This window comes from Misgurnus anguillicaudatus, chromosome 13, assembly GCF_027580225.2.
Source record: "Misgurnus anguillicaudatus chromosome 13, ASM2758022v2, whole genome shotgun sequence".
Classification (NCBI taxonomy): Eukaryota; Metazoa; Chordata; class Actinopteri; order Cypriniformes; family Cobitidae; genus Misgurnus; species Misgurnus anguillicaudatus.
The window spans coordinates 5,535,364-5,547,546 of record NC_073349.2 but is presented as its reverse complement, the minus strand read 5'-3'; the positions used below and the strand labels follow the sequence as shown (position 1 = coordinate 5,547,546).

Below are 12,183 nucleotides of genomic sequence, written 5' to 3'. Positions count from 1 at the left end.
AAAAAGTGGTATGAACATGCCTTTAAAAGAAATACCCTTAAATACCAAGACTTGCTGCACAAGTGTAGGGGAAAGGATGGCAGCCTTGGCTGTTCCCGGTCGAGGTCGGCTGTAGAGGATTCCTTATGGAGAATACTTACAGCCATTGGAATGACAGGGAAGGAGAGGAAGGCAGCAGCTCCCATGACGTGGAAGGCTGCGGATAGAGCCTCTTGCTGGTTATGGAGCAAGAGGGAGGAGTTGAGCTGGAAGCCAGGTAGGGGAAGATGGGCAGTGACTTATAGTTTTTCAATATTGCGAAACGACATGGAAGCCTTCTAGTACTTACTCGTTCAATGTAAATGAAAAGAAGAAATTCTAAGCTTACAAAGAAAAGTCAAATATTTGGCAGAGGTAATTTGACACCAATGAGGACATATTTATGAATAAAGACATTGATTTTGACTAAAAAAATATTTCAAATCCTACTTATTGTCCCTTTAAAGAGCACCTATTATGCTAATAAATTAGCACGTTATTCCTGACTGAGAGTCACAGGCAACGTAAACAAGTAGTTATATTTCTCAATAAAGAATGGTGTCTGTACTGCCTTACCACTTCGAGCTCGATCCAGAGAGTTCAGACGGCCGTTACCATATAAACGATGTCCGTCAATGAACGCAATTGGCTTTAACTTTTTTAGGTGTCTTTAGCTCTGCCAGAATCCTAAACGAAGAAGAAAATGTGTTGCAAAGACATCCAAAAGGTAATTATAATGTACTACATGACTGTGCAAACTATATGGAAACACCAAATGTAGCACATAGAAAGTATTAATTGAAATGAATGTTAGTTCTACATTATTTCACTATGGTAAACTTTATTATGAAAGACTGCTTACTTATTCGTGCTATGTTATTACTTATTAGGTTTTAATGAGAATGCAACAGGTTCCAGGGCCTCTTACCTGCGTGATTCATCATCCAGGTTTTGCACTAATTGTCTAAATCCCTACACACAGAACATTTATTGTATTGACTATAAGCCTTTGAGGCGCAGGACTAGAGTAAGTTTGATTACATTTTTAAACCAATAACACTAAAGTATCATTATAGTAACAAAGTACCCAAAAGAACAAAATATGTAACTTTAAAGAAAATATAGTACTCAGTCAAAAGTTTTTTTATTTATTACAAATATATATTTAAATGTTAAACAATATAAAAATAAACATACTTTAGTAACCATATTGTGCTCTTCTTTTAAAAATTGTTCAATTCACTTCTTACAGCTATCTATTCTATACAGATAAATGGCATATCAAAGCTTTGTCAGCTGGTGCTATTTAAGACGACACTATAGGGTTATCATCCTGTCGTGTGTTGTTCTCCAGATACGCTTGGAGCTTCCTGATTTGACTGGTCAGTATGTTGGCTTCAGACGACCCCTACAATGAAGATGGCATGCAATCATGTCCTCCTTTGAAGGTCTCTCAAACTGTGATGCCAGGTCCATTGGAATCGGGGTTTCCTTCAGCTTATCTTCAAATACCTCATCAAACACAAGCCTGATCACATCATCCACATAACTGTAGAAATATTGCAGTCAATAAATCTTTTTTGATCATTTATTTCCCTGCTTCATACATTAAGTTTTTATTTATGAATATATTTGAAATAAAAACATAACTGCTTACAGTATGTCGCTTGTGTTTTTTGGGAACATAACCTTGGACTTTCACTCTCCTGCTTTTGTTACGGCTTGGTGACATTGTAATGGATGGCTGCAAGGTACAACCTGTAAAAATATAAACAAGCAATACATTTATTGTAAAAGTATCAATGCACAGCATTCCAATAAATGGGAAAGTCACATTTTTTTTGCTGCAAATCTGAAATCTCAGGCTACGGACGGCAAAGGCATCCACTGATGATGGTGATGGAAACATTGTGAAACGACGGTACTGCCTGGGTTCCTATGCTTATGCAGAGAAAAAAACTTTGTCATCATCAGTTATACATTTAAGACTGGTAGTGGTATCACTAGCTAAATACATCATATGTGTTACATACCTTTGCTCCTCATATGCCAGTCTGACTCCTCGTACTGTGTGCCCACCAGTGTTGGTCAAGTTACTTGGAAATAGTAAATAGTTACGGATTACTGATTACTTCCCTAAGAAAGTAATCCCGTTACTTTACTGATTACTTATTTTCAAAAGTAATTAGTTACTTTACTAGTTACTTTACTAATTACTTTTCAAAAACATGATGGACGACCTGAATGCTACAGTATAAAGCAATAGCGTCCGGTTGCATTAAGCACCTTAAGTGTAATTTTCCCTCAAGTTCACCCTTGTTTCCCTTAAACTTAAGGGTGTTGCAAAAAAAAAACGTACCTTTTTTCCGCGTCATCGTTTTCTTTGAGCTATGCACTTTTTGAATATCGTTAGCATGTACTAATACACACCTACACACAAAAGGATGTTTAAAAACGTGTATCTCATAATAGGTGCTCTTTAAGGTGAATGAAAGTGAGAAGCATCTTCAGATGTATTTGCTGTTTATTATGTGTTTGTTTACAAATAATAATTATTTCTATGATTTTTAAAGATTTTGCAGTAAGATGGTAAATTGAAATTCAGTTGAATTGCATTGTCAACCATTGTTGTTTGTTTATATTTGCCAATCAAATTTCCACTTCGGTTTCTGTCAAAAACTATTGGAACAGGATGCCAAAGAGTTAATGCTTTATCTTCTCACAGCATGTTTTAGAAATAAATACCTTATATATTTTAGTAAAAACTCTGCTACGTGTAACAGACTTCCCTGCAAAAGATTGTTTAAAACTATTGGAATAGTAATATATAATCCACATATCATTGAATGGTCTTTATTTACATGCTTGTCTGCCCGTCCTTATACTATTGTAAAGTTGATTGTCTCCAGCCAAGTCTCTCCACAAGCACTGCTGACAGTTATGTTATAAGTATTTTTCTTCTCATTTTTCTGTCAGAGCTTCCTCCTCAGATCCTGACAGCTGATGGATTAGTGTACAGGAAAACAACTGGATCAACCGTTGTACTGAAATGCAGAACGTCTGGTTCCCCGAAACCCAAGGTGGACTGGTAGGCACAGACATATGAATATAATCAACAATGTTTTTGAAACATATGAATGAACATAGAGTACAATGATTGTGTTTAATTATGCAAGGGTTAATGGGAAGAGACAAACCACAGTAGCAACATCACGTATTTGTTGATGTTTGCAGGGAGATTTTCGACTCTAGTCCAGCTGTGTCCAATGCTAAAATGTCTCAGATGGCCAATGGAAATCTTCAGATCAGTAATGTGAGTCAGGAGGAGAGTGGCAGTTACACGTGTTCAGTGAAGGACAGTAATGTGACCATCAGCGCCATACTCGAAGTCTTCAGTAAGTATTCCGATTATTGTTTAACACCACAACACAAAATTGTTCCTTTTACTTTGTGATTGCCATTGTCATGCACATTGTGCATCCATTGTGTCTGTTGTTCAGAGAAAGTCTATCTGACATCACTAAACCCACATACATCGTACAGCCATAGGATCTCAGATCATTGATATCTGACTGATAGAAATGTACTTTTAGTATTGAGGATAACAGTAAATAGTGATGGGTTTCATAAAGATGTGGTGCACTTGACATCCCGGTCAGTTTCTTACAAGTGTAGCAGAGCGGTGAATTGCAAATTTTGAAATACCAATGTTCCGACTACGCCACCCGGGAAACCCGGGAAATCTTAACTAAGACACACAGGTCCAACAGTCGTGGGTGGGGTGAGAAAGATGCAAACAATGAATTATGAAAAATATAATTTCTTTATTATAATAACAATAAATAGAAAACATGTATGACAGTACGCAAAACAAAAAAAATACAAAATCACATCAGTAGGGGAGATCGCCTACAGGAAGTCGAGGAGTCACCACACACTTAATATCAAAATTCACTCGTGAAACACCACAAAATTCTCACAGCAAATAGTGTACATATGTTCCGGCGATATCTCCCACTTTAGAGAAGTGAATAAATACAAACCACAGTTAAATAACAAAACAAAAAGAAAACTAAAACCAGTTGATACGTCACACCGACAACCACTCCTGCATTTCAATAAACGTTATGGGCACGGCTGAATTCAGGTTTTACACCTCCCAGCCCAAACCCCTGAATGGATGCAGTCCAATAAATGGTGAGGTTGTGCCACTAGACGAATCCACACACACACGAAAGAAACGAACTCCAGGCAAAGCAGCAATGTAGTCTCATCCGAAAAGAAACTTACATTTATCTGCCAAACAAAAATAAAATTTAATACAAGACAATAATTTTAACAAGTAAAAACAACAACACATACCGAGGGGTTAATGAAACCGTCATGCCCGGTCAATCATCTGAGGTGTATTACCAGATTGCACGTGCAGCACACTAAACACACAAACAATCAATCTCCCTTTAAACGCATTAGGTTTCCACAACGCCAAAATAACCCACCTGCAGCTGCGAATATTGCAACACACAGCCATCTGGGAACCAGCTAAAAGCCGATCCTGCATTAACAGATGCCATTATCAGCGATTTAAAAATTAACCTATGATTTACATATCACCAAATCACTTACCGCTCGTTCATAACACGCAAAGCCAAGGGTGATAATGAATGACGCGCAGCCGCCCTCTGCTCATTCACAAAGAGCGCTTCAATACAGGGCATGACATCAATGATGACGTTCTCAGGTACTACCAACTATGATTCTTATATCCCATAAAACCTGCTCCTATTGGTTTGTAAATTTGTGTAGCACCAACCAATGAGCAACCACGAAATCACAACACGCTCCGATTGGTCCACAGATTTAACCAAAACAAACCAATAGCTAAGGCTACACGCCACCAAACCACACAAGGAAATGTTTCAGACAGAAATCCTCTGCAAGCTCACGTTCAGCTCAGACTGCTTTCTTTGAATTGAAATCAATAAATTCTTCTACACAACTCCATGTTTGCTGTCACACAGACGTACACATGATGGAAGTAAACTGAATCCTGTTTTAATTTCTCCAGACAGAACAAAAATCGTGGCTCCTCCCCAACACCTGCTGGTCGTTCGTGGAAATGATGTTGTTTTACAATGCAAATTTAGCGTGGACCACCGGTTAAAACATCCCACCATTCAGTGGAAGAAGGACGGATATAAGATTGCAGCATCTTCTAACGACGACAAGTAAATAAATACAACAAAAGTTTAATCTAGTGATGACAGATATAATGACAAAAATTGTCATTTTAGATTACGTATATTTAAGCAATATCGCTCGAGATGGAGTGTGATATAGCTCTATATCATCACGGCTGTGATTAGGCCAGAGGCAATCACAGCCGTGATGATATAGAGCTATATCACACGACTCCGAGAGCGATATTGCTTTTATACAACAGTTCGACGGCACACGTTTGAAAAATGAAAACTAAAAACAACAACGGAGTTATTTTAAAAGCCTCTTTGTTTGAGAACTACTTCTTCCGCCACGGATTTGAGGGCGGCCAGAATGACAGGTAACACTTTCGGCTGCTCTGAATCTCACAATAACTCAATGGACGGATAGGCGTTTCTTTATATTAACGTTTCTTGGTCACAAAGTGTAGTTTTAAGATTAGTTCAGTCGAGAATATAAATGTATTATATTTAAATCTACAGTCGATTAGTAAAGATAGCGCCTGTTTGAACGTTTGCTTAGTGAGATTCGGTACGTATGAAAACCAAAGCATGAGCGGACGTCAGTGTTCACTCGCCCCGCTGACCACCGCCCTCTCTGGGCTACATCTCTGACCGGGATTCCCTGGCTCTCATTTTGGCCTTGTTTGTTTCTGATGGTCAAAATGAGATCAAATCAGCAGTATTTGGTGTCATGATAAAACTATTACTTGTTTTCTTATTCATATTTAGTGTATTTTGTGTTGTTATTGTTTTGGCGCGAGGTAAAAGTTAATAGACCTCCATTCACTAGGTGGCGGAATGATACGAAAGGTGAAGCGGTTACTGTGCCGTTATCAGTAGAATATTGCACGCCTCTTAGCCAATCAGATTCGAGAACCAGAAAGAACTGTTGTATAATAAGGGATAACTATCTGTATGTGGATTGGTATTACATCAGCGCTGTCTAGTTGACTTTCAAAAAAACTGTGACTGTTTCTCTTCTGAAAGCTCCAGCTCATCACAGCAATAACCTGAAAAGACAAACATAATTGTTGCCAGTTGCTGAGCTGTGCCATGGGGTTTATAGTGTTTTTGTTTTGTCACGTGACTGCAGGTACACTGACTATCCAAATGGCTCTCTGAAGGTGACAGATGTACAGATTCAGGATTCAGGAGAATACGGTTGTGAGATCAGTACTGAACTAGATTCAGATGACGCCAACGGCTCCATCACAGTGCAGGGTAAATCTTTCAACAGATCATTAGTTATATTTACACAGCTCTACAGTATTATCTACTCAATCTTTGCACTTGACCATCCTCAGATAAACCAGGTGCTCCTCTTTCTGTGGAGATATCTGAAAAGAGGGAGCGAAGCGTTACTCTGACCTGGACGGCTGGCAATGAAAACAACAGCCCTGTTTTTGGTAATTCTAATGAAAATCATTATCTGACCTGTGTCCAGACTAATAAACTATTGGAATCTGCAGAAATGAAGGACAAATGAAAGCAGCTCTTTACTCAATGATTATTGACCAACTTTGGAACACAAAATTAAATGCAAAAAGAAAGCATGTTTCTTTCAAAGTTATTCTTGATTCTGAGTGGCTGGAAGTTATAAAATTAATTTGTTTAATGCACAGTAGCTGATGAAAATAACTGTAATTTTTACCCATTTGGTAAAATGCTCCTCTGCAAAGAGTAATACTAATTTGAACTTGTCTATAACTTGGCATGTCACCATAGAGAAAGCAGGATAATCATTGGCCTTCCGTGCATTAAAGCATTTTAAATGCACTCCGCTTTCCGCCGGGTGGTTCTTTGCCTCCATGTTGTACAATTAAAATCCTTTAATGCATTACGCAATATTAATGTATAGAGCAAATACTGTAGGCATTCCTGTCTCTAACCTTTTATCTCTGTTGTCTATCAGAATATATTATAGAGATGAAGGAGGAGCAGTGTACGGATGCAAGCACATGGAGGGAATATGAGAGAGTTCATCAAGACATTAAACAGATTGAGATTCATCTGCAGCCGTTCTGCAAGTATCATTTCCGGGTCAGAGCTGTGAATGAGATTGGAAATAGTGAACCCAGTTCTGAATCTGAATCCTACATCACTCCTGCTGCCAGTAAGATCATCTGAACATACTCTTCGTATGGCTATGCCCTCTGTTTATGGATATGGTACACAATATACCAATCTATGGTATATTTTTAGCTATGTAAATATATTGTAACTAATGATCAGTTAAACATTAACTAATGTTTATCAATGACTTACTAATTAAAGTTATTATAAAAGAATAATTTTTATTTATATAGTGCCTTTCCATAGCTGAAGGTAGCTTTACATATTGCTATATAATACATTTACACAACCACATGCGCAATAGGGAACAAATAAGCCACATACACAATACAAACACATAAGGACAACCACAACCACGTTATCCAAAGTAAATATTGAAAGGATACGTTTTTAGTTGGGTCTTGAAAGTAGGCAAAGTTGATGTATTACGGAAGGGGTAGAGAATTCTATCATTTCCATTATTAGCATTAACATTAAATGACCTACCACCTACAGTGGACTACCGAAAACGAGGAATAGACAAAAGACCAAGCTTAGATGATCTGAGGGACTGGGCAGGAGAACAATTTTATGCCCGAATGTGAGAAGCAATATCTTAAAGTGAATGCGTGACCCAGCAGGTAGCCAGTGAGATCATGCAGTAGACAAGTAATGTGAGCAGATCGCCTGGTGGAGGTGAGAACTCTTGCTGCAGAATTTTGAACATACTGTAGCCTAGCTATGAGTTATTTAGGCAGACCAAGAAACAATACATTGCAATAGTCCAGACATGATGTGATGAGTGCATGGATTAAGATTTCAGCATCACCTAGAGTGAGAGAAGGTCGAAAATGTGCTATATTGCAAAGATACAAAAAGTGTTTTTAAAGACAGAGGAAATATGAGAGGCAAAAGATAGAGAGGAGTCAAATAAGACACCAAGTTTACGGACAGATGAAGAAGGCTTAACATTAATCCAATCAATTTCAAAGGACAGGTCCAACCTTTTGACAAATGTAGTAGAGCCAATCAACAATATTTCAGTTTTAGTGTTATTTAGTTTTAGAAAATTCAAAGACATCCAGTGCTTTACATTCCTGATACATGCAGTGAGTGAGTCAGACAGGGAGAGCCTATCAGAGCTGGTGGTAAGGTAGATTTGAATGTCATCAGCATAGCAATGAAATTGAAGTTCATGCATGCATATAAGTGGAGAAATATAAATGATAAATAGAAGTGGACCAAGAACTGAACCTTGAGGAACACCCTGTGAGACCAGGGCAATAGCAGATTTACATAAACTTGTGTGGTGATATAATATTTTCTGTCGCTTATATAGGAAATGAGCCTGGAAAGAGCTGAACCAGTGAAACCGGCGGGAAATAAATATTTCATGGCAGACCGTGTCAGAAGCAGAGCTTAGATCAAGAAGAATCAGAATGTTTATTAACCCAGAATCCATGGACATAAGAATGTCATTAACCACACGAAGAAGGGCAGTTTCAGTGATATGTGACTGAAAAGGTTAAAAAAGGCAATTTTTGCTTAAGTAAGATCTCAATTGTGAAGCCACTACTTTTTCCAGACTCCGAAAAGCAGAAAGCACTCGAAAGAAGAGGAAGGATAGGGAGAATAAAAGATCCCTGTTAACCAATGACCCCTTTCGATTCACCAGAACTCTGCTGGGTGAAGCAAAATCTGGAAGGCAAATCAGCAACAAAGGCCTTCTTGGCCTTCTTTGGGGCGGCAGTGGCTCAGTGGTTCATGTAGGTTGTCTACAAACCGGAAGGTTGGTGGTTCAATCCCCGGCTCCACCGGACCAAGTGTCAAGGTGTGCTTGAGCAAGACACCTAACCCCAGCTGCTCCTGACAAGCTGGATGGCGCCATGCATGGCTGACACCACCGTCACTGTATGAATGTGTGAGTGAATGGGTGAATGTGAGGCAAACTTGTAAAGCGCTTTGGATGGCCATAGGTCTGTTAAAAAAGTGCTATATAAATGCAGTCCATTTACCATTTACCATTTCTTGAGGGATACCCACAATGACACCTACAGATATCATGCCCTGGATACCAATACAAGCATCAACAGTATAAAGACCCCAGAAAAGGGGCTCAACATCAGTGAACCATCCTGCAAGGAAGTCCAAGGGGGAGTGAATAAGGCCAGAACAGGGTCTGCCCCCGGCCAGAGCTGTATACCCTACAATGTATATAAGAAATACCCAATGCTCCTCCGAAGGCTATGGAAGCTGATCGCGGATTGGGCAATGTGAAGAAGAGGAGAAGTATAAAGGGAGCCTCGAAAACACCGGAAGGCGCGGTTGATTTGCGGGCGAGTTTGTTTTCCGCCAAGTGCGGATGGAATCCTTGCCCTCTACAGAGTCGGAAGGCCCCGTTGATCCGGCGGTCACACGTACGTAAGCGGAAAGAGACGGGGCTGAAGGAGACAGGAAGAGGGAAGTGCATTCCAGCAGCAAGTTATCCTAGCCGATACGGCGGGTGAGTCGGAGTGTTTAGGCGAGTGCAGCGGACAGAAGTGTGGAGGATATTGTTGGCTGGGCGAGGAAATATAAAGGATTTGGCAGGAACAGAGACCGGGCTGAGTATATCTAGAACCTTACCTATCTGTGAAACGATCTATGGCAAGGTGTAACAAGCTTTGAGTGATTGTAACAGGAAGACTTACCGGAAGTACTGCCGAAAGAGGCCGCCTCAGAGGAGAGCACACGGCGGCTGTGTATTTATCCAGTAGCTGGAAGGAAGAGGAAAAAGACCTTGTGTTAACAACAGTGTGAGTACCCCAAATCACTGTTTCAACAGCATAATCCTATGAGTATGAAGAACCAGTCAGTCTTTTGTGAGTTGTGGCATAGTGTGTGAGCAGCCCCACCGTGGAGAGGAGTTGTGGGTGAGCCGCGAAAAGTTAACGAGGGAAGACGCTGAAGTGTCGTAGCGGCGACGTTTACATCCGACTACTCGTTGCACCAGTTGCACGATTCCCAGGACGAGTCCCCGGTCAGACGTGGTTTTGACCCTATTTCACCAAGAGTGTGTGGAGTGCAGTGGGTGAGTCTTTGTCCTTTGCTGTGTGTGTACACTTTAAAACTGTAGTGTCGTGCTGTGTCCGTGTCATCAGTAACCACCTTTCAGGCCAGACGGAATCCTGTGAAGGAATCGAGCATTGAGGCTGGCGAAGCAACCATCTTCATCTATATGCCGCTGGTGACATCCTGACTCTTTCCCACCCCCACGTGACGGTGGTGAGGCAGCGACACCAAGTAAAGACCCAGTTGCCCCTTCTGTATACTCACCGTATGCCCAACGCTAAAGCCAGCATATTGTGCCGCATACTTACGTGTATGCCCAAGCGGAGGCCCAGTTGCCCTTTGTACACTTACCTGTACGCCCAAGTGAAGATCCAGTTGCCCCTTGTATTCTCACCTGTATGCCCAAGTAAAGACCCAGTGCCCTCCTGGATGTTCACCGTACGCCCGGAGCCAAGAGTCCAGAACACCTAAAGTCACCCCCCCCCCCTCCCGCTATGAGAGCCGAAGGACTGAGATTTCTTTTTTTTAAGTGTTTAATCCCCCCTACATGTTTTTTTAACATTTAATAAAACTTGTAAATTTTATTCCTTTTTCTGTCTGGTCATTGGGGTGTTTTGGGACCTCCTCGGGGTGGAAACAGGAGGAGCGTGACCCGCGACAGGCGCGGTCCACTTCTCGACCTGTGACACTATTGCAAATTAAAGTTGATTGTCTCCAGTCAAGTCTCTCCACAAGCACTGCTGACAGTTATATATAAGTATTTTTTCTTCTCATTTTTCTGTCAGAGCTTCCTCCTCAGATCCTGACAGCTGATGGATTAGTGTACAGGAAAACAACTGGATCAACCGTTGTACTTAAATGCAGAACATCTGGTTCCCCGAGACCCAAGGTGGACTGGTAGGCACAAACATATGAATATAAGCAATGATGTTTTTGAAACATATGAATGAACATAGAGTACAATGATTGTGTTTAATTGTGCAAGGGTTAATGGGAAGAGACAAACCACAGTAGCAACATCACATATTTGTTGATGTTTGCAGGGAGATTTTCGACTCTAGTCCAGCTGTGTCCAATGCTAAAATGTCTCAGATGGCCAATGGAAATCTTCAGATCAGTAATGTGAGTCAGGAGGAGAGTGGCAGTTACACGTGTTCAGTGAGAGACAGTAACGTGACCATTAGCGCCATACTCGAAGTCTTCAGTAAGTTAAGATTATTGTTTAACACCACAACACAAAATTGTTCCTTTTACTTTGTGATTGCCATTGTCATGCACATTGTGCATCCATTGTGTCTGTTGTTCAGAGAAAGTCTATCTGACGGCATAAACCCACATACATCGTACAGCTATATAATCTCAGATCATTGTTATCTGACTGATAAAAATGTACTTTTAGTTTTAAGGATAACAGTAAATAGTGATGGGTTTCATAAAGATGTGGTGCACTTGACATCCCGGTCAGTTTCTTACAAGGGAATGTTTCAGACAGAAATCCTCTACAAGCTCACGTTCAGCTCAGACTGCTTTCTTTGAATTGAAGTCAATGAATTCTTCTACACAACTCCATGTTTGCTGTCACACAGACGTACACATGATGGAAGTAAACTGAATCCTGTTTTAATTTCTCCAGACAGAACAAAAATCGTGGCTCCTCCCCAACACCTGCTGGTCGTCCGTGGAAATGATGTTGTTTTACAATGCAAATTTAGCGTGGACCACCAGTTAAAACATCCCACCATTCAGTGGAAGAAGGACGGATATAAGATTGCAGCATCTTCTAACGACGACAAGTAAATAAATACAACAACAGTTTCATCTAGTGATGACAGATATAATG

At 40.3% G+C, this 12,183-nt stretch overlaps 1 protein-coding gene across 13 annotated transcripts in view; it reads left to right on the top strand.

Annotated features, from left to right (window-relative positions):
- LOC129431262 (protein sidekick-2) overlaps positions 1-12,183 on the top strand; it is a 135,484-nt gene that overhangs the window by 64,347 nt on the left and 58,954 nt on the right. For 10 of the 13 annotated variants that reach the window (XM_073874902.1, XM_073874903.1, XM_073874900.1 and 7 more), the window contains 9 exons: positions 2,995-3,106; positions 3,253-3,413; positions 5,087-5,246; positions 6,334-6,461; positions 6,545-6,646; positions 7,153-7,353; positions 11,129-11,240; positions 11,387-11,547; positions 11,977-12,136. In XM_073874902.1, the coding sequence (XP_073731003.1) occupies positions 2,995-3,106; positions 3,253-3,413; positions 5,087-5,246; positions 6,334-6,461; positions 6,545-6,646; positions 7,153-7,353; positions 11,129-11,240; positions 11,387-11,547; positions 11,977-12,136 (1,297 nt within the window). The remainder of the gene's footprint in view (positions 1-2,994; positions 3,107-3,252; positions 3,414-5,086; positions 5,247-6,333; positions 6,462-6,544; positions 6,647-7,152; positions 7,354-11,128; positions 11,241-11,386; positions 11,548-11,976; positions 12,137-12,183) is intronic. The other 3 variants (XM_073874905.1, XM_073874899.1, XM_073874898.1) reach the window with 2 other exon arrangements.